The sequence below is a fragment of the Pogoniulus pusillus genome, chromosome 3 (genome assembly GCF_015220805.1).
Source record: "Pogoniulus pusillus isolate bPogPus1 chromosome 3, bPogPus1.pri, whole genome shotgun sequence".
Classification (NCBI taxonomy): domain Eukaryota; kingdom Metazoa; phylum Chordata; class Aves; order Piciformes; family Lybiidae; genus Pogoniulus; species Pogoniulus pusillus.
Genome location: NC_087266.1, coordinates 50232379 through 50254025, shown reverse-complemented (window position 1 = coordinate 50254025; position 21647 = coordinate 50232379). Strand labels below are relative to the sequence as shown.

The 21647-nt window shown below is 43.2% G+C and overlaps 1 protein-coding gene across 8 annotated transcripts in view; it reads right to left on the bottom strand.

Moving 5' to 3' along the window:
- ATP7B (ATPase copper transporting beta) overlaps window positions 1–21647 on the bottom strand; it is a 56147-nt gene that overhangs the window by 10225 nt on the left and 24275 nt on the right. For 6 of the 8 annotated variants that reach the window (XM_064176468.1, XM_064176476.1, XM_064176451.1 and 3 more), the window contains 17 exons: window positions 20589–20665; window positions 20029–20203; window positions 19256–19489; window positions 18990–19081; window positions 18722–18849; window positions 17959–18113; window positions 17579–17713; window positions 16648–16842; window positions 15376–15558; window positions 13642–13840; window positions 12199–12345; window positions 10138–10280; window positions 7963–8166; window positions 7751–7868; window positions 6916–7018; window positions 1904–4563; window positions 1020–1176 (listed from right to left, as the gene is read on the bottom strand). In XM_064176468.1, coding sequence (XP_064032538.1) covers window positions 4299–4563; window positions 6916–7018; window positions 7751–7868; window positions 7963–8166; window positions 10138–10280; window positions 12199–12345; window positions 13642–13840; window positions 15376–15558; window positions 16648–16842; window positions 17579–17713; window positions 17959–18113; window positions 18722–18849; window positions 18990–19081; window positions 19256–19489; window positions 20029–20203; window positions 20589–20665 — 2553 coding nt within the window. In that variant the 3' untranslated portion in view covers window positions 1020–1176; window positions 1904–4298. Of the gene's footprint in view, window positions 1–1019; window positions 1177–1903; window positions 4564–6915; window positions 7019–7750; window positions 7869–7962; window positions 8167–9069; window positions 9131–10137; window positions 10281–12198; window positions 12346–13641; window positions 13841–15375; window positions 15559–16647; window positions 16843–17578; window positions 17714–17958; window positions 18114–18721; window positions 18850–18989; window positions 19082–19255; window positions 19490–20028; window positions 20204–20588; window positions 20666–21647 lie in introns of those variants that run through there. The other 2 variants (XM_064176460.1, XM_064176484.1) reach the window with 2 other exon arrangements.

Genomic DNA, 21647 nt, shown 5'->3' with positions numbered 1-21647 from the left:
CTGATCTGGTACCCCTCAAAGATGGACTCGACATCATCAGTGACAAAGGCTGCGAGGAGAGCAGAGGGAGGGCTGAAGATGGAGAAGCCTTCCTGCCAGATTGATCCTGATGGGCTCCCAGCAGAGCTGAGCAGCCCTTTCTGCCCAGTGAGTGCCAAAGTCAGCCTGGGGCAGGGCAGTTGGCTCTGAGGATGGAGCTCAGGCAGCCTCAGCCTGAAAGGGTTTCTTTTGATCCTTCCGTGCCTCCCTGCCAGCCTCTCACAGTATCACAGTATCACCAAGGTTGGAAGAGACCTCACAAATCATCAAGTCCAACCCTTTACCACAGAGCTCAAGGCTAGACCATGGCACCAAGTGCCACGTCCAGTCCTGCCTTGAACAGCTCCAGGGACGGCGACTCCACCACCTCCCCGGGCAGCCCATTCCAGTGTCCAATGACTCTCTCAGGGAAGAACTTTCTCCTCACCTCCAGCCTAAATCTCCCCTGGCGCAGCCTGAGGCTGTGTCCTCTCGTTCTGGTGCTGGCCACCTGAGAGAAGAGAGCAACCTCCCTCTGGCCACAACCACCCTTCAGGTAGTTGTAGACAGCAATAAGGTTACCCCTGAGCCTCCTCTTCTCCAGGCTAACCAATCCCAGCTCCCTCAGCCTCTCCTCATAGGGCTTGTGCTCGAGGCCTCTCACCAGCCTCGTTGCCCTTCTCTGGACACGCTCAAGCGCCTCTGAGGACTCAGATGGAATCGCAGGGTCAGGCTGTCTGCTCTGCCCCAGCACTGAGTTTGGCGCTGAGCAGCCACAGCAACCTCTGCCAGCACAGGTGGAAGACCACTGGCTCTGGGTTGTCCTGGATGCAGCAGATGAGGCTGTCTTGCACCAGGCCAGCTGCAGTGGGGTACACACAGATGCTCAGCCCCTGGCCACATCCCCAGCCGGGGAAGAAACACAGAGGAACACTCAGTGAGCAGCAGGAAGGGCTGCTAGGCTCTGCTGCTGCTGCTTATCCCACCTGCCTGTGCCCTACCTGCTTCTCATAAGGCTCTAGTTTCATGCAGGCAGGTTCCACGAGGAAGGGGTTTCCACAGCCATCCTGCTCAAAGGAGAAGTGCACCTCTGCCTCCCAGGGGGTGACACTGCAGATGGTCATCTCGCAGCTGCCAGGCTGAAGTGGAGCCTTGGACCTGTCCAGAGAATGGGCAAAGGCTGCAGGGGAGCTCTGGCAAGCAGCCTAAGACAAAGGATCACTCCCAGGGTGCCTTGCATGCTGCCTGTGGTCATTCCCTGCTTCCTTTGATGCCCACTCCACACTTGCTGTCTCCACCCCAGAGCTGTGCACAGGCCACTTCAAGAGGCTTTCTACAGAGCAGGAACTCAAAGGTGCCTGCAGAAACAGAAGCACAGCAGGCACCTGGCTTCCTCTCATCTGCTGGCTCTCCTGCCCTGCAGGCTCCCCAGAAAAGCTTTGACAAGAGGTTTGAAAGAGCTCAGCTGCTCTCTTCTAAAGGAGCCAGGAGGCTGCTGTGGTCCAGCTCCTGGGTGAGCCTTTTTGTTCCTTCCCCAGGAGTCCCAGAGGTACCAAATGCCTCTTGGCAGGGCTGTGGGACACAGTTTGGAGGGAAAGGCTCAACAAAGGGGAAGTCCTCAGCCTGGCCAAATCCTCTTTTGGTTTTGAAACTAGAAAGATACCAGCAGCCACAGGAACAGACTTTGTCCAGCAGTGAGGATCAGGAAAATGAAGATCCCATTCTCCCTGCTCTGCAGCTGCCTGTGTCCCACACTGACAGCTCCAACCATCAGCCTTGCTGATGCTGCAGGATCACGGAGGCTTTACAAAGCAGCACCAAAAAACTGCTCCTTCAGGCTGCCCACAGGGCTCTCAGCACTAGAAACAAACACCACAGAGCTCACCTCCTAGCTGCTGAAGCTGAGATAGGGGCTGGCAGGTCATCCCAAGCTGCCTTCAGGCTGGAAGCTCTTGGAGGTCTGAGTGATCTCTTTCATGCCGTAGCTGCCTGTACCTTTAGAGGTCTGGAAGCTGCGAGGGATGTTTGTGAAAGCCGTCCTGTTGCTGCCTTCATCAGAAGACTGCCGTTTGGAAAACGATGAATTGTTTGCATGTTTGGCCTTTTTTATACACCAAAGCAGAGAGACAAAATCTCTCCTGTACCGGGAATGAGAGAAGCTCAGTTTATTCAATGCTGACTTGCCTAGGTTGAGTTTTCCATTTTTGAAGACTCGTCCTGTGAGAATGAAGCTGGAAATGTGTCAGGGTTTTGTGGGCTGATTTACTGTTATTTTAGTTCAAATCTCCTCAGTGTTCTAAATACCACTGACTATTGCTTTTACCAGGGCATCTCTGCCTTTACGTATGCAAGCAGATTGGAAGAATTCTTTCGTGAGGTCCAACAAGCATGACCCTAACATTTTATTTCTAAAGCAGCAGGTCTCCTAAGTAGGGTGCCACAGGTACTGTTTCTCTCCTTTAATCTTTTCCTTCTTCCTCAACAGAACAGTTGCCTGAGAAATTTGTGCTTCCCCACTGAACTGAAAAGGAGCTTATGGCCACTCCCTTGGAAGGTACGAATCTTTGAGGAAGTGCTTTTGTGAAGCTGAAGGCGTCACAGGATAGCCGTGGCTTAATTAAGAGAGAACTCAGTGCTGCTGAAGAGAACAGGGAGATCTGCCCAGGGCTGTAAGCACAATCCTTTTCCCCTCTGACTCGTTTTCTTTTTCACACTAGGAGGAGCCAGCTTTGAACCCATGTAGGAAAAATCTTTAAATCGGTGACAATGAGTGGTTACTTCACAGTGCTTAGCGTAGTAATTCTTCTCTTTTCACTTTTAAATTAGACTACAGAACTCTGATCTGCTTACTTCAGAGTCTCGAAGTTGAGCAAAGCAGCACCCTGGGACCAGATTCAGTGCATCGCAGTCACTGATTCCTACTGTCTTGGCTCTGAGAAGTCTTAAGGAATGAATCTGGCATTCACAGCAAAAAAAGTTACTGAAAGCTTTGGTAAAGGTGTTAAAATCAATTAAAAAAAAAAGGCTGTTCAGCACCTTGACTGCTCATTAAACTAGAGCAAAGAGGGAAATTAAAAACAACTCAAAACATTAACACAAATTCACGTTAAAATTTAGTCTGCTATAAATCTCCTTAGCTCAAGTCCTTCTGTCAGCAGAGAAGGTTACTTATGATAGCAAACAGAAGCTCCGCATTTTAAAGGCATTTTCCCACCTTTACCGTTTAAACTTTTGGCTCCACTTTAAGTAAGCAGCAAAGCTTGAGTTATGCAATGAACTTCCTCCACTCAGCCGCGCTGCACTCCCACCAGCGCTAGCTCTGCGCTCAGGCACACCACAGTAAATACCACCTTCGCTCGCAGCAGCAGCAATTACGCACTCTGCCAGAGGGAAGACATCAACAACTACAACACTGTCCGGAGCTGCAGGGGGTCCTGCAAGGTATCCCCACGAAAATTAGATGCCACCTTGGACCGGGAATTGCTCTGCCTTTGTGGATGGACTTGGAGGAGTTTCCTCTCAAACTGGAGTTACTGTAAACATATTAATAACAAAAACTCCTAGAAGAGAACTTGTGCAAACAAAGAGCTGAAAAGAGTTCATATGTAGCAAAAGAGAAACTCCAGGAGAGCAGTGAGAATAACAGAAGTTTAGCAATGGAAATGTGCATGAGATGGATGCAACACTTGAAGGGAAGTGGGAATCCTTGAAAGAAACCTTTCAGAAAGTTATAGTCAGTGAAACGCTAAAGCATTTTCAGTCAAGGAGACACACTCGAACCCTAAATGCAAAGCACTCTCACAAAGACTTGACTAGTTAGGATTCTGTGTAAAAACACATCTTCCAATCACAGAGCTCCTTATGCCATGGCTACTTTCACTTGGGCACAGAAATCAGCATTTGATTGCTTCTGAAAATGCTTCTGCTTCATGCACTTTTGAAAGAATAACATTAGAGTGAGAAGTATGAGATTTGGTGCCTGGCAAACAGACCGTAGGAGAGAAAGTCTTTTAGACTCTGAAAACTGCAATTTGATATTATTTCACCAGCTGCTGTGTGCAAAGGAGCCTGTTCATTACAGAGCCACAGACTCCTTCCACGACTAGAAGGATCTGGTGACCTGAAAAATCCATAGTCCATACAACCCAGCATCAGGATGAGCTGCAATTAGTTTGTGAGCTGAAGGAATGACTTCACTTACGGCCTTGAAGCTCTTTATGAAATAAGTCTCTCCTATCGCTGGTGAAGAGGAATGTTTATTCCATTAAGAGTACAATGTTTCAGATGTACTGTTCTTCATCTCCTCCATTCATGAGCAAAGACCATTTGTCCCCTTGGTCCTCAACAAAACCATTACGTCTCAGCAGCTTGTCACAAGTCAAGGAAGAGAGAGACACCTGGCTAATCTGATCCCAAGGAGCTGGTCTGGATGAATCCCTCCTCCTGTCATCCATTCCTACATGAACACTGATTTGGGAAGGGGTAAGTGGTTTCATGCAGCCTTGAGCTCGGGCTTCATAACTTTCTGTGTCTGGCTTCTTATAACTAAGAAGAGAAAGAGAAAAGATGTTTAGTACCACGAGGTCAATACATAGAAGCATCTTCAGCATTAGAACAGATCAGAAACTCCCAATAACCTAAATGTCACCTGCACTTCAAACACAGTGTTAATGGTTAAGGGCACTGGTCGCATGGCATGAAGACATTTCAGCAGTAAACATGAGAGACTCAAAGTGAGGACCTCTAAAAAAAATACTATTTTGCTAAATTATGGAAGGGTTTGCACCAGACAGTTGCAGGGGAATGGATCTCATGACCCAAAAAACACTTTCTGATTCAGTGGACTCTAGGTCAGGAAAAGCCCAGCGGTGGCAAGTGTGTGTGGTCTTCTTCACCTACATCTATTAGTGCATTCTTTGGAATCTGAAGTTCTGTTCAGCTGATGTGAAGCTTCAAAAAATATTATTGTCCCACAGAGTACACTGTAATACAGCTGCCATAAGTCTGAAACCAAGTCTGTTTGGAGTACTCTCCATATCTAACCACGGTGATGGCTGATACTTAATGTAATCAGCACAAGATCAAAAGAACCGAAGAATAAAGTAATCTCTTTCTAGAAATTTCTCATCCTTTGGATAACTACACAGAGAAAGATTTTTAAGATGAAAATCCTGTAGAATCATAGAATCAACCAGGTTGGAAGAGACCTCCAAGATCATGCAGTCCAACCTATCTCCCAGCCCTATCCAATCAACTAGACCATGGCACTAAGTGCCTCATCCAGGCTTTTCTTGAACACCTCCAGGGATGGTGACTCCACCACCTCCCAGGGCAGCCCATTCCAATGCCAATCACTCTCCCTGTGAAGAACTTCCTCCTAACATCCAGCCTAGACCTCCCCTGCACAACTTGAGACTGTGTCCCCTTGTTCTACTGGTGGTTGCCTGGGAGAAGAGACCGACCCCACCTGGCTACAGCCTCCCTTCAGGTAGTTTTAGACAGCAATGAGGTCATCCTTGAGCCTCCTGTCTGCAGGCTAAACAATCCCAGCTCCCTCAGCCTGCTGATTCTGCAAGCAGCCACGAGTGCTTAAAGTTTTTATTCCAGATTGTTGTCTCATTCATTGAGCATTTGCAGGATCAGAAACATGATGCAGCAAGAGATTTCTGTATTAGTTTATACTGTACTGTATTACACTACACACTGCAGAAGACTTTAGCTACAGTTGAAATACATAACAGTTCAGACTAATTTCAGACACCATACACAGTCTTATTTTGAAAGTTGTTTGCTCACAAAGCTGTTGAAAACAGGTCCAACAGTAACTAAAAAGAGCATCCAAAAAAAGAAAAAAAATAGAATTTGAAAAAATCTTGGGTTAGTTCAGAAACTGCTTTGCTTCCAAAAAATAGAGCAAGGCACTTTATTGGTAAGAAAGGTGTAAAAGAATAAACACACTGCTTCTCCGAGTTTACATTAACTAGACATATATGTATAAGTATATAGTAAAGCCAAGTGCAGATCTTTTAAAAAACATCTACTACTGCATTACAGAGAATTGTCTTTTCATTGATTTGTTCACTTGATATTCACAGCACAGGCAGTATTGATCACTACCTCACTTGGTACTGAATTAGATCTCCAACACAGGCGCCCAGGTAGAAGCCAGTCACACTTTCAGCTGCCAGTTAAACAGTGCTTAGTACTGCCTAGCCCAGATGTCCTCATCATAGTGACACCTGGTCTCTTCCGGAGCCAAGGATCAGGCAAAACAACCCTGAGCCAAAGTGTGCTAGTTTGAGCCTAGCTGGAATGTTCTGGTGAGAAGAATTAGATTACAGGCTGTGAAAAGCAAACAATGGTGATGTCTACTGCACTCACAGGCTTGCTGAGATGTGTAAAAACAAGAACACAAACATAGATAACAGAGTTGCTCTCTAGCTTTGGCTGTCTCCCTTCTCTCTCTAACCTGCTGTCTCTGTGACTAATCTGTCTGCTTAATAAGCCCCCTGGCCAATTCTCCAAACTCACCTTGAACGTAGAGGGGTGGAAAGGAGGTGGAAGTGTGGCTGGGAGCCCCTCCTGGGCACTCAGGTTTCTGGGAGGGCTGCTGTGTTTCTGTATTAATCTTTAACTTGTACATTTCTGTCTATAGCTGTATAGGCTGTAAATACCTGCTTGGGTACCATGCTAAGCTGTACATATAAAGCTTCGTTCCTTAGTTTCCAGCTTGGCTGAGTGTAGTCTGGGTGACTTCATAAGAGTGGGGGCGTGGGTAACACCCAAACCATCACACAAAGGAATGTCAGCTGTTTCTATATGCACAAAGCTCAAAATGTTTTGCTTGATCCCCAGCAGCAGCACTGCCTACAGTTCACCAAGTATAAACCAACTTGCCATTTCAGCTGCAGAGAAGACAGCACGACAGACACAGAAGAAGCTGCCATTGCAGCTGATCCCATCCAGGGCTGGAGCACAAGGCCAACAGGCATGAACACACCTAGTAAAATAAAAAAACCATCGAGACGTGAGCCAGAGCCACCTGTTTCTATGCCTACAGATCACAGAACAGGCCTACAACATAGAACAGTTCTACAACATGAGTTGCTGAGAACTTCATGAGCACACTTCATATGTATTTAATCACTTATTTTTAAATCTTTCCATTGCAGTGGATGATCTCTTTGGATTCAGCTGTAAGACTGTGGCCACAAGGTAAGACTATCTGTCCCTTCCAACTATTCTGCACATACAGAACAAAGCAAATGCAACAGAAAGACAAGGCAATAGTCTAGATAAAGCAGAGAGGAGTGACAAAGAGGAATTCTGAAAGCAGCTTTTAAGGAGAAATTTGGAGCATGAGAAGATGCCTGACAGAAGCAGAGAGAACACAAGTACTAGGAAAGAAAATGTGTGATGCTCAGTGAATAGAAGTGCAGTGGTGTCTCTAATTAGAGTTGGGTTTGAATACATGGAGAGTAAGCCCTAAGTACTGCCAAGTGAAATAAGAGCATGGTTTTAATGTTGTCATATAGAAGTTTTCTCAAGAGTTTAAAATCCAGGGAACAAATGTTTTTTCTACAACATAAAAAAAAAAAAAAATACTATTTTGTCCTCCTTTCACCACACTTTAAATATCCTAAGAATCTCTCCATCATCTCTTGAGAAGGAAGCAAAACAAAGTTCAACTGTGCTGCTGTCTTCCACCAGCTGAGCTCTGGCGACCACATACCTGCTGCTATGGGTATTCCAAGCAGATTATAAATTAAGGCAAGAATCAGATTTATTCGTATTCTCCAAACTGTTCTCTTTGATAAGTGAATACTGGCAACTACATCCAGCAAGTCATTCTGCAAGACAGAAGAACAAAGAAAGTCTTCAGAATACCAAACCAGAGAGCATTGTCAGTGATACAAGACAACAGGTCAAAACTGTAGTGCTCACTCGAATAAGAACTACATCTGCTGCTTCAATGGCAACATCGGTGCCCGTTCCAATTGCAATTCCAATGTCAGCCCGGGCTAGTGCAGGGGAGTCATTGATCCCATCACCAACCATCGCAACCTTCCTCTTCCCACTTTGGAGCTCCTGGACCTTTGCAACCTTGTGAGAAGGAAGAACTTCAGCAAAGACTTTTTTGATCCCAACCTGCACAGAAAGAAACAAACATATCCAGTTGGTGGTGTGTGTCATCCCAAATTGAAGAGCCATTTGCTGTTCTGGGTGAAGGGGAAACAAAGGAAGATCAACCAAACTGATTCTAGTGAAAGACAACATTTGCAAGCTACACAGAGAGCTGAAGAGCAACATGCCTGTGACATAAGAAAGGCACTGATTATAGGCCATTCCATCTTTACAGCAGAAGTCCTGGCAAGCCATGCTCTGCCCTTAGCATCATGCCCTGCTAAAGCTCTATAGATCTAGGAATACAGTTTTGATGGATTCAGCTAATCATGCTCCTCGGTGAACTCACAAAGGTCTCAGTGCAACCTAACACAGCAGCCAGGTACGACAGACCAGTCAGGCTGGGGGAACAGAAACGCCAAGCACATGCAAGTCTCAGGGAAACTATGAGAAGAGAGCAGACAGCTGGCTGAATACTTCTGCCCGTCCACAGCTCAGCTAAGATGGAGCTGCTACCAATGGCTTTAGCACTGTAGTTGGAAAATGAGCGTGCTAAAGAGGGCTGGCCCCTGATTTGGCTGCCTCACCAGGCAGAGGTCTGCTTTCTCACTACACATGCCAGAAATTCTCTTTTAACCTCTTGAAGAGTAGCATTTTAAAACATTTTAAGGACTGTATTACTATTTTTCTGTTGGAAAGGAATTAAGTGCAAAAAATCCAATAAAAATATAGGTTGGCACTGACCAAGCTTGTTTGAAAACTTCAGCTAAGTGGCTGGAACCATAAATCAAAGCTTGGTTCTATCTGAAAGACTTCTCTTAACAAAGAAAGGTGGGGTGGGAAAGTGCTTTACCACAGTTGGACACAAAAGCAAAAGTGAATAAAAAGAGAAGGATTAAAGCATTCACACTAAGAAATAAAACAGACCTCACGCATAGGAGAATGTGCATACCACAGTGCTGGCTGAGTTAGCTGTGTGGTGGGATACCTGAGGAAAGCGAGGTGGCACACAGTAGATTAGAAGTAGACCAGTGCAGAGGAAAGGGGAAAATGAAGACGAAGAAGGTGGAAATGCAGCAGGCTGTAGTAAAGATTCTGGCTTTACCTTCCAAGCAGTATTTGTTGTTTGAGATCACAGAAATCTTATATAAACCCAACCTATTTTAGACTGCTATGCTTTTCCATAATTCTTACTGTAATTACCACGTTACTCTTAAAGATAATGACAATTTCCCACTTCTCTTGCTGGGAACAGGACAAAACCTTAAAGGAATTTTCCTTTGTCACTAATCAAACATGACTGCCCTTCACCAAAGGGAAGCAGGAGGCTTCAATTCAGCAACAGACTAATTACTGCAAGCAACTCTGTAATTCTGGAGAAGTACTGACTGCTTGTCTTCAGTGAGGTCTTAATGCAGCCCCTGGCCTCTACTATGACACAGGACATGATTTTTGGTCCAATTCAAGAAAAGTTATTCTTCATTTAACACAACCAGGGAAACTCTGAGTTCCTGTTCCGAATTCACTGGAGTAATCAGAGTTTTAGAATCACAGCATCATTCAGGTTAGAAAAGACTCTTGGGATCATCAACCATTAACTCTACTCTACAATGTTCACTCCTAAGCATATCCCTCAGCACCACATCTAAACGACCTTTAAATACACCCAGGGATGGTGACTCAGCTGCATCCCTGGGCAGCCTATTCTGATGTCTGACTACTCTTTCTGTGCAAAATAATAATTTCCTAATATCCAGTCTAAACCTACCCAGTCACAGCTTGAGGCCATTCCCTCCTATTCTATCGCTAACTATCTGTGAGAAGAGACCAGCACCAACCTCTCTACATCATCTTTTCCAGTAGTTGGAGAGAGCGATGAGGTCTCCCCTTAGACTCCTTTTCTTCAAACTAAACATCCCCATCTCTTTCAGCTCGTAAGATCTACTCTCCGGGAAACTGACAATGTATTGGTTTGAAACACAAAGCAGCAGACACCTGCGTAGCGATGGCTTTTGCGGTTTTGCGGTTGTCTCCCGTGATCAGCACCACGTCTATTCCCATGTTCTTCAGCGTGTGCACAGCAAGGGCTGCCTCCTGCTTGACAGTGTCTGCTATTGCAATCATTCCACACAACACACCTGTACAAAGAAATTACTTCATTAGAGAGAGCTGTGGGAGGCAAAGCGGCAGCTTTTGTTCAGATTGAACAACAAACACCTTTGATATTTAGGGCTCAGGAGGAAGGGGAGAAAAAGAAGGTAACTGACTCTTTGGTTTTATAGAATCATAGAATGATTTAGTTGGAAGGGACCTCAAAGCTCATCCAGTTCCAACCCGTCACCATAGGCAGGGACACCTCCCACTAGAACAGGTCACTCATCCAGCCTGGCCTTGAACACGTCCAGGGAGGGAGCAGCCACAACCTCCCTCGGCAACCTGTGCCAGTGTTTCACCACCCTCACTGCAAAGAACTTCTTCCTAACATCTAGTTTAAATCTCCCCTCTGCCAGTTTAAACCCATTACCCCTTGTCCTGTCATTACAAAACCTTATAAATAGTCCTTCCCCAGCCTTCCTGTAGACCCCCTTCAGACACTGGAAGGCCACTACAAGTGGGTCAGAGAAAGTTTTTGTATTTTTGCCCAGGTCACATATTAAAGCCACCCCTTCAGAAAGAAGTATATAGGGTATCTAGTTTTATATTCCCTGATTTTTCAGGGTTGGATCTCTATTACTTTCATACAGAAGTGTTGCATATGTCTTCCAACTCACTGACTGAACAGAACCTGACACTGGTTTGTTATTTAAAAGTAAGGACTTCAGTAGGCTTTGCACTTCTCTGTTTGCTATCCCTAGCAGGGATAGGACATACAAACTGTACATCTGGGGCCTTAGTTCCGTGTTAAAAGCACTAAACTTTGCTGGACTGCTGATGGAGTCCAAGCTGAGACACACAAGTGCCTCTCAAAACTGCTCTCCAGGAGGACCAAGAATATTTTATTCAGTAATTGAATCAGAGGCCCCATTTGAGGATCACCAATGCACTGGGAATGTATCATTACTGCAGCAGCTTCTTATAAAGGTATTATCTGGGATCTGTTTCTGCAGAGTATAGAATAGAAGCCCTCTGGAAAACCTCATTTAGACTAATCTATTATACTTGAATGATCTAATGAATTATCATGTTTATTAATGAAATATTTTTAAGTCAGTGATGCAATAGGTTTGCCTGTGAGGCTAAGGCAATGTAAGTCAAGACGGAACATGGCACTGCACTGGCACTGCTTTTCTGAATGACAGCCCTAGACAACAGGAGGTTCAGAAATTAATATCTAAATTAAAAAGTACCCAACAAAATCTTATAAACAATCTTCTGTGCTGAAAGCTTTTTTAAGGACACCTTGATACTTTGCAGTTCACAAGCACTTCTGCACTAAAACATCAGAAGTTTCTTGGCATTAAGCCACTGTGCAGGTTTGAGTCAGTTGGAATATTTTAATGAGAGAAATTAGATCATTAGTTGTGAAAAGAAAATGATGATGATGTCTATATCATTCATTGGTTTGCCAAGAGGGATAAAAAGCCAAAATATAAACCATTTACCCACACTTTGTCCTGGGACGTTGCTTTGTTCATTTCTCCTTTGATCTGCTCTGCTATCTCTCCTCTAATCTTGGCTAACAACTAACATGGAAGCTTTGCTGGCTTTTGCTTTTGTTTGCCTGTCTGAGTTAAAGAGGGAGAAAGATGGAGTAGCTTTGAGCCCCTTCTGGGCAGCTTCCTTTGTGCTGGAGGAAGTTTGGATTTCTGTATTATTTCTAATTTGTAGTTGTAAATGTATTGTGTATCTATGCTTGTGAATTTTGCTGTGCTGTAAATACAGCTTCATCTCACTTCCAAGCCATCTGAGCTAGTCTGGTAAATTTCAAATAGTGTGTGTGGGGGAAAGGCCTAACCCACATCAGCCACTGATTCAGAGTTTGCTTTTATCAGTTTCGTGATTTTATCAGTTTCATCAACTGGTATTTATCAAGCCACCCAAAGAAACATCACTTACCATCTATAGCCACTAGTATGGCAGTCTGCCCTTTCATTTCGTGGTCTGTCATGGCATCATTTATGTCATTTGCAATCTGCAAGCCATTGCGTCGCATCCACTCACGATTGCCAATCAGCACCAAGTATGTATGAGAAGCTGATGGACCTTTGTGCATAAACAAAAAGAAACATTAGCAACTCAAAAATAGTGAACACGAGCCACAGATATTTGCAGATGACAAAGTCAGACTGCATTGCCTACAGGAGCAGATTCTGAAGAGGTTTTACTAGTTGATTTCATGTGTGTTCTGGAATAGCAATGGTCACACCCAAGGCACAAACAAAGTTAGTGCTGCCGTCATGGCCAAATACAGCTGCGTAGAAACTACTTGAAGACATCCTCATTACCTTTTCTTCTTTAAGACTCAGTCTGTCCTGTTAAAACACAGACCTGTGTCATGAACTTAATGCAAGTATTTGCCTGTATTTGTGTTTGCCCGTTGGCTTTTTTTCCCCCCGAATCAGTTCAGTATGCACACTTCATAAATGCCACACTGCTTTGTTCTCAAAGCTATTGACTTCTTATAAAGGCTGTTTTGATAAGGAAAAAAAAAGGTAGTTTTGTTCTAACAATGAAATGGTAAAGCACCTCATTATAAATTCAATCCAGCTTCAAAAGAGCTGTAGGAAGCAGGTGAGAAAACATTACGTTAACACCATTCACAAATGGCAGAGTTCTGATGATTAAAGTTCTTTAATTTTTGTAATAGCTTTCTCAAAAAGGTCAGGAGAGCCACAGCCTTCTGAAGAGAACTGATGAGCTTCGTAAGGAAGGCTCTGACTACTTGTTCTTTCTCTCCTTTACAAAAGACCAAAGTGGCTTCCACAGAGCCTGAAAAAAAACACAAACGTATTGGCCTAATCAAAAACATCAGGCACTGAAACTTAGCTGGCAGATAAAAGACGCTTTATTGTGCACCTGCTGAATAGTTTGGGGTTTTTTAATTAAGTGCCTTGAGAGATATATGAAAACAAAAGGTCTAAGTTAATAGGAGGCAAAGGGTAAGACATAAAAAGTCGCAGTAAGATGTTATACGTAACTGCTCTAAATGGGAAGATCATGCTAACTGGCAAATTTTGCTCTCTGCTGGACCATTCTTTTATTCAATAGGAACACTGCTGGGAATGGCCTAATTGCTTATGGACTTTCTGAGTACAAATCACTGCAGAATCTAAATTCTCACAAGGGTTTCTTAATTTCAGAGAGATCAAGAGTAGGGGAAAGAGAAAGCTTCAGTTTTTATTCGGGTGCATTTTTATGTCTCATTTTCTTTGGCTCCTTCTGCCACAAGCTCATGTGTCCTGCTCTTCCTAGTCCCAACAGGACTGCTTTAGAGTGGCCAGCATTGTTGATTCATTAGCTTTTGCACTGTGACTGGTGGCCATGTTGGGGCAGGCATACCATATGTTTCCGGGAGCTCTATCAGTGCGTTATCTCCCAGACGAGCACTGCTGTCCCTGCTCCTCTTAGCATCCAGCTTACCGAGACCCTCCTCAGCCATGCCCAGCACAGCCTCAACACCTCCAACTTTGCAGCTGATGCCACAGCCTGGGACTGCCTGGAAGTCAGTGCAGTATCCCAAGCTTTCAGTGCCAAGCTCCTGTGGATGTAAGCAGAGTTCACAGTCAGTTTGCACTGCGCACGTGGGTTATGAATATTAGACAAGCCCTGCAAAAAAGAGGCCTGTCTCCTCCGTTTAACAATGACTGACCAACTGAAAAGCAACACAGAGTATCAACAGCACAGAACTGAGACCAAGGATTTTATGGATGTGCTGTTGTTTAGACTTCTAGAAAGGGACATCCATATAGATCACATCCTGGTCTTAACCCTAGCACCAGCAAACCATAAAGGACAGCTTTTGCCGGTAGGACAAAAGAGGAGGCAGTTACATTGGTACTTTGTGATCTCAGTTCAAGACTAGGAACTAAAAAGAAAAGCTGTAAGCTGCACAGCTTCTGAAGAGATGCAATTTCTAATTAACCTCACAGACAACCGGCTTGGGCAGAGAGTCAAGTCTTTCATGTATACCTAAAAGTAGAGAGAAAAACTGTATCTCATTCATGGATTGACCTGTCTAGATGACAAGGAAACTAAATCTGTCTGTTGAATTAGAGAGAGAAGGCACTGAGTACTTTCAAGATGAGAAAAGGGATTACCAGGACCAAATCAGTTAAAACAAGAATGGAGAAAATCCTGACTTATGAACAAGTTATTATGGGTTTTCTTTGGAAGACAGAATGGCATGTACCTTTCAGTGACCTCCTTGCAACACAAGGGTGAGAAGGCAGATGGCACGAAAACTAGGAAACAGGACAGCACTACAACTCATACAATCCCTGATCCAGTAATAACTGGTGGATGGAATAACTACAGAAGTGTTCAGGTACTAAGACGATGTAAATTTCAGGAGAGGCAACTCAGTCATTACCCATACTCTTGTTTTCCTCTTGAACGTATTTGCTAACTCCTAAATTTTACCACTGAAAAGTCTATCACTAATACGTTTGATCTATTATTGACAATTAATTTTCCCATGATCCAATTAATGTGTTGTTTTAGCAGAAAGAATTTGGATTTTTTAACCCAGCTTCCTATTTCAGTAACTACTTGCACTTCCATTCTTCCTGAAACATTTGAGGAACACATGCAACACATAAATGACCTTTTTAAGGCCTTGCAAAATTTGCTAAGATTTGTGTAATCTATTATTTCTCTTGTGAAATTCACAAATATCACAGTTGAATATTCAACGTTTTAAAGCTTTTTTGCCTAATCTATTCAGATAAGCAAATGGCCAATAGAAATTACTACAGTCAGGTAACATGAAGTGTCACCACACATATTTGCTTCACAATGCTATTTAAGCATAAGCATGGCTCCTGTAGGTATTCCACAATCCTTATTTTCCCAATAGCTCAGGAAAAGCTTTGTAAGATCTTGCTTGAGAACTCCACAGCATTGCCACAGAAACAAAACTTTGAATATGCCTTCTTTTATTATTCAGGGCAAAATGCTTTCCATCCTGTTACTTTTCAGGCAAGCCTGTCCCTCTGGAACTTGCTCGTTTTACACAGCATTGTTGCATTTGCAGAGATGCCTTCAGGCCTTAAAAGAAATAGGAGAGTTAAGTACCTCTTTGCAATACTTTGTGACTGCTCGACCTAAGGGATGCTCACTGCTGGCTTCCGCTGTGCCAACCACCACCAGTACCTTCTTCAGAGACAGCACATCTGTGTCTCCCAGCAAAAGCACCCTCGTGACTTTAGGAACACCACAGGTAATGGTCCCGGTTTTATCAAACATGACAGTCTTGATCTGCAAGAAATAAACCAGAGTTACTGCCTAAGCCCTGCAGTCATAGGGATGCTCATGTGCTTGAGGCACAGAAATACAGGCAAGACCTTAATAGTAAGTTGATTATATCTACACCAAGACGGAATAAACTTGTAAATCTAGGAATTCATGTACAGAGTTGAACTGTCTGTACAGTAGTTCTTCTTATGCTTCCACATTAATTCCCCACATACAGTGACTTCTCTGAAGCTACAGCACAGTCCCGTACCTACATCAGGATCTCAGAGAACAGAGACGCTGACGGACTTGCACTGTCCTTCAACACTGTCCATACGTGCACAGATATGTATTCATATGCAGGATTCATGTAATGGCACCTGAAACACTTTTTCCATAAAGTACGATGCAAAAAGGGCTTTTAAGAGTGCTATTTTAAACTGTTAACAACACTACTGAGGAATGACCACCTGAGAGGTTATTTGGTGATAGAGCAGGTGGTTGAGTATAGGAACCTGCAACAAGCTCCAGAACTAACAACCTAATCTCATGCTAGCCTCATGCTATTCACTAAATTCAGAAATAAAATATCTTCCTCCTTCAACCTCATCCTCCACTTTTCATTACTTTCTGTATTTGAAAGGCTTTTTCTGTTTCACATCATCCATCTTTTCTGTAGACTAGAACAACTTCAGATCATTCTGTTTTTTTCTCTTACATCTTATGTTTTAAACTACTGATCGTGAACAACATAACATTTCATGACAGCCCTCTGAGGAAAGAAGGAAAACACCAGATTTTTTGTCTCTTCTGCAAAAGAGGTAAAGAGAGTGCAGAAGTCAGAAACCTCTGAGGTTATTAGCAGCCTCACTGGCAGGAGATTGCAGAATCTTTTGGCTGTCAACACTTTGCTGTGACTACCTTGAAGAAAGGTCAGATCTGTGTTCTTGACCTTGATAAGCATCAACCAATAGATTAAAAAAAAGCAACCCCCAACACATTCTGGAGTCTTTCTCTGGGTCTGCAAAATTACTTGGGAAAGGGAAATTACATTTCATATAGCAAGAGAGCAAGAGTTAGGTAAGCTACAAAAGTACAGAATGAACTATTAACCTTGTGTGCCATTTCCAGGGGTTTTCCGCCTTTGATGAGAATACCATTCTGTGCAGCAACTCCTGTGCCCACCATTACAGCTGTAGGGGTAGCCAAGCCTAAAGAACAAGGGCATGCAATGCTCAGCACAGTGATGGAGGTTTGAAATGCAAACCGCAGTACTAGTTCAGCTTTCGAAAGGTGTTTGTTCTGATTCTGCAAAAAGAGGGGAGAGAAGGAGAGAAAAATAAAATCTACACAGTTGCTGACAAGATAGCACAGATGTACAATCAATCACAGTGATTTCAACCCCCATGTTTATCTGGAACCTTCGGTAGAGCAAAGCAATCTGTTATTGTTACTGCAATCACAGAGAGATGTCAATATTATGAACTGTTTGTGGCAGTATTTTCTGGATTTTTTTGCTGCTCAAGCACACAGAATAGAGATTGTTCTCAGGCTCCTGGATGAGAATAAAACTTGTTGGCATTTCCTCTAAAACTTAGCAAGAGGGCCCTATTTCCAAGTATGCAGATCCCCACAGTCACTGAGCATAGCAGGTACACATCCTAAAGATAACAGAAGATCATCTTCTTTCTGAAGCTAAAGCCATCAGGAGCAAAGACAGCTAAATAAAAACCTCAGGCATTATAGGAGAGGCTCAGCTTCTCGAGATGCAGCTACAGATCATGTTTAGTCCAGAAAGACTGCCAGTAAATTCAGTTTGTAGAAACTCAGCTACCCCCAGAACTAGGGGCTAAATGCAAAAAGGTTATGCTTCTATTTGCTGATAGATTTTAATTAGTGTAATTATCTGTTCTATGTAGAAAACATCACATTACACAAAAGTATTTGCCAGGTTGCAATATCAAACCCTACACACAGAAGGTTTGTTCACTACACTAGAAGATTATTCCAACACCAAAATCCAGCTCTTAATGAAACTACTTACAGGAAAATATTTCTGAATAACATCAACATTTATAAACCCAATTGTGATCCATACTATCAATGTCACTGTTGAAATAGTGATGATAAATGGAACAAAATATCCACTGAACCTATCTGCCAGTTGCTGGATGGGTGCCTACACAAAAAGAAAAGAAAAGAGGTATTTGGATGTTAATGGCCACAACGAACAAACATGCAGAGTTCATGAAAATATCTGATAATCTGTACTGGATTCTATCCTGAAGTCTGAAAACCCACCCAGTTTGTTGAACAATATACATCAACAAACATCTGTTTGTTGAACAGATACATCAAAATCCTGAAACTTTTTCTTATTTAATAAAAATCACTGAGTAAGGTTTTCTTGTCAGTCATTTCTACCTTCGACATTTGTGCTTCTTCCACCAGTTTCACGATTTGCGCCAGAGTGGTATCACTGCCAACGTGAGTCGCATTAACAAGAACCGAGCCATGTGCGTTGACAGAACCAGCAATCACTGTGCTCCCAGGCTTTTTAGTGACTGGCATAGCTTCTCCTACAAAGAAAGAGTAAGAATAAATGAGTCACCACCTGTAGTGAACACTGTTCATTAGCACACAGCCCACTGTATGCTAAGTAACACTGACCATACATCACCTGTTGTATACCTCTGCCTAGTGAAGATGTGTGTATGGCAACATACTTCTATAAACCTTTCTCTAGGGTTAGTTTCAAAGCAAATGGCATTTCCTTGGCCCTAACTCTCCAGTATGACATCCCTTCAAAGGGCCAAACAGGTTGTAAAAAGATGTCCTATTTTAAGACAGTCTGCTCTCACAAGCAAGTCCCACACACATGGACAGAAGGGAAAGTAGCATGAAAATGCACTGGAATGAGCTGCCCAGGGAGCTGGTGGAGTCAGCAAGCCTGGGAAGTGTTTAAGGGTTGTTTGGATGTGATGCTCAGGGATACGGTTTAAGGGGAATCTTGTAGAATAAGGTTATAGGTTGGACTTCGTGATCCTGAGGGTCCTTTCCAACCTGGATGCTTTTGTGATTCTGTGATTCATTCAGATAGCAGCTTTTGGGTTGGGTCTGCTTTCTGTTCTTGTAACAAAGAATTCTAGAAGAGTTCAGTTCTTGGCCTAAGTGTAAGGGAACTTACCAGTTATAAGAGACTCATCTGCCATAGAACTGCCTTCAATAACCTTTCCATCAACCGGAAACTTTCCACCAGGAACAACCTTTACGATATCACCCCTTTGCACCAGTTCAACAGCTACTTGCTCCTCCCTGTAAAACACACAAGCAGAACACACAGATGATTTAACGTTATTGGCTTCAAAAGAGTAATAACACTTTCACATTAACTGCATCAAACCCAATCTATTCACCAAGGCAGGCTGAAGGGGTTTTGGTTCATAAATAGGTACCTGATGACAGAGTGGTCAGGTCCAAGAGTCACCACAGTGGCTTCTGTGGCTTGAAGAGATATAAGTTTAGCGAGAGCTTCTGAAGTCTTACTCTAAGAAACAGAGATGATTGCTTAAGATATACTAAGAAAAATAAATGCTGGTGAACAGTTAACACAAAGAACTCTAAAGGAGCTTGCATAATAGAGCTACATCAGAAACACCTGGCTCAAAATTCCTCTGAATACTGCCATCACAAATACACAAGAATTAGTGTGGAGAGTTACCTTTGCTATGTGTTCCAGCCATCTTCCAAGGGCAATGAACACAAACAGCATTGGAGGAGTGTCAAAGAAAGTGACAGGGCTTTTCTCTGCCTTTTCAATTATTGCCACCATCAGGATCACACAGGAATAAACATAAGCAATTGTTGTGGCTAGAACGATAAGCACATCCATATTGGCCGTCTTGTGCTTCAATGATTTGTAAGCTTGCACGTAAAAATACCATCCACCAAGAAACTGTTGATGAGAGCATGGACAGATTCATATTAAGATCACAGCAGTAAAAGCAGAGAGTACATACTATTGCCTATAGCAGAATTATAAATATGTAGTATGTAAGGAAAGACATTGCTGGCCCATGCAATTTCTGTAGTGACACAACTTGCGTGGAGTAGTCTCCACTGTCATCCTCTCACTTGCCCTTCTTGTCCTTCCTGGCTCTTAAAACATCTCTGCCACCTAAATATCATATTTTTTTCTTTGAAAATGCAAACCAAACAAGGTACAGGAGATGAAGGAATTTACCTATAGCTATCCAATTAATCTGCAGCTGATGAAGTATTTCCTCATTCTGACATAACCTTCTCCACCCTGGAGAGTTATCAGATGCAACTTCAGCAGGACAGAAGGGATAACCTGCACAAAAGCTCTGCTTTGTTCTGCATAGGTGTCACAGACAAGAGAAGATGTCTAATCCACAAATCCTTTCCAATTTCCTGTCTTTATCACATCTGATTATATACACAAGAAATTAATAGGAAGCACTGTGAACATACCTGAACAAAAGTGCACAGGACAAAGAAGAGAAGATTTAAAATAGATAATCCAGGAATGAGGTTCCGTTCCAGCACCGTAGACCCATGATGCTCACCGTCAGGTATTAGCATATAAATCATTAGGATTAAGACAGGGATACCAAACAGTAGGCTGCACAAGAAAGATTTCCTCCACCTGAAAAGTAGAAAGTGTAAATCCCTGATTGTTGTACACCCCACAGTATCACAGGCAGGTACTTGCAGACACATACAAGTACTTGCAAGTACTCAGTACTGCAGTGCAGAGCTTGAGGTATTAGCAGTGTACTAACATACAGCTTTGAGATATTTGGGAAAGACACACTTTGGGGGAAGTTTCAATTTCTTATATATGTTTAACTATGTAGTCTTCTATCTGTTAACAGCAGAAAATAATAAGAGAAATAAAAGTACCTTAACTAAATGGAAAACTGCAAAATTAAATACACTAGATTAACTGGGAAGAGTGGGGTGAGTGGGGTGTGAGTTACAAGACATGATCTATAAACATTCACTAGTGACAGACAAAGGTAAATACTTACTGCTCTATTTCCTTTTTATGATCAAGGTTATGTGCATTTGGAACTCTTCTAGCCACAGAAGCATGAAAGCCAATTTCCTTTTTAATGAAAGGGGGGAGAAGATGAATTAGCTGTGATTAAAACAACCACAACACATTTAAATGATGTTACTCTTAGAGGCAATGTTAGAAAAGGACACCGTTCCATATACAATAAATGCCAACTTCTTATTTATTTTTAGATCCTGACAACATGAGAGGATATTTCAAGACAGTACACAAAATATAAACTGCAAAGGACTTTGGCTACCTGCCCACGGATACAGTGTATAGATGCAGTAAGTGTCCCAGGTTTCTTATGCACAAGAAGTTTCCACTGACACCTAGAGTTCTGCAGCCTTCCTCCTCAAGGGAGTCACAGAATGTTAGAGGTTGAAGGGCCCTTTAGAGATCGAGTCCAACCTCAAAGCAGGATCACCTAGGGCAGGCTGCACAGGAGCACATCTACATGGGTTTTGAAGGTCTCCAGTGAAGGAGACTCCACAACCTCTTTGGTCAGCCTGTTCCAGTGCTCCGTGATCCTCACCATAAAGAAGTATCTCCTTGCATTAAGATGGAACTTCCCATGTTCCAGCTTGTGTCTGTTGCTCCTTGTTCTATCACTGGACACCACTGAAAAGAGACCATCACCTTCATCTTGACACCCACCCCTCAGATATTTATAGACAGTGGTAAGATCCTCCCTCAGCCTTCTCAAGACTAAACAGCCCCAGGTCTCTCAATCTTCCTTCATAGGAGATATGTTTAAGTCCCACAGTCATCCTCGCAGCTCTCCACAGAACTCTCTTCAGGGATCTCCCTGTCTCTCTTGAACTAGGGAGCCCAAAAGCAGACAGTATTCCAGGTGTGGTCTCACTAGGACAGAGGTGGGGGGAGAGGGAATCTATTTTTACATCTCCACTGAAATGGGATGGGAAATGCCACAAAGGAAGGACCAGCTAACCTCACAAGCATCTCCTTAGCAGTACAGCTGAGTTGAAAATCAAAGTGCTAGAATCAGTTTAAATCTGTAAAACAACAA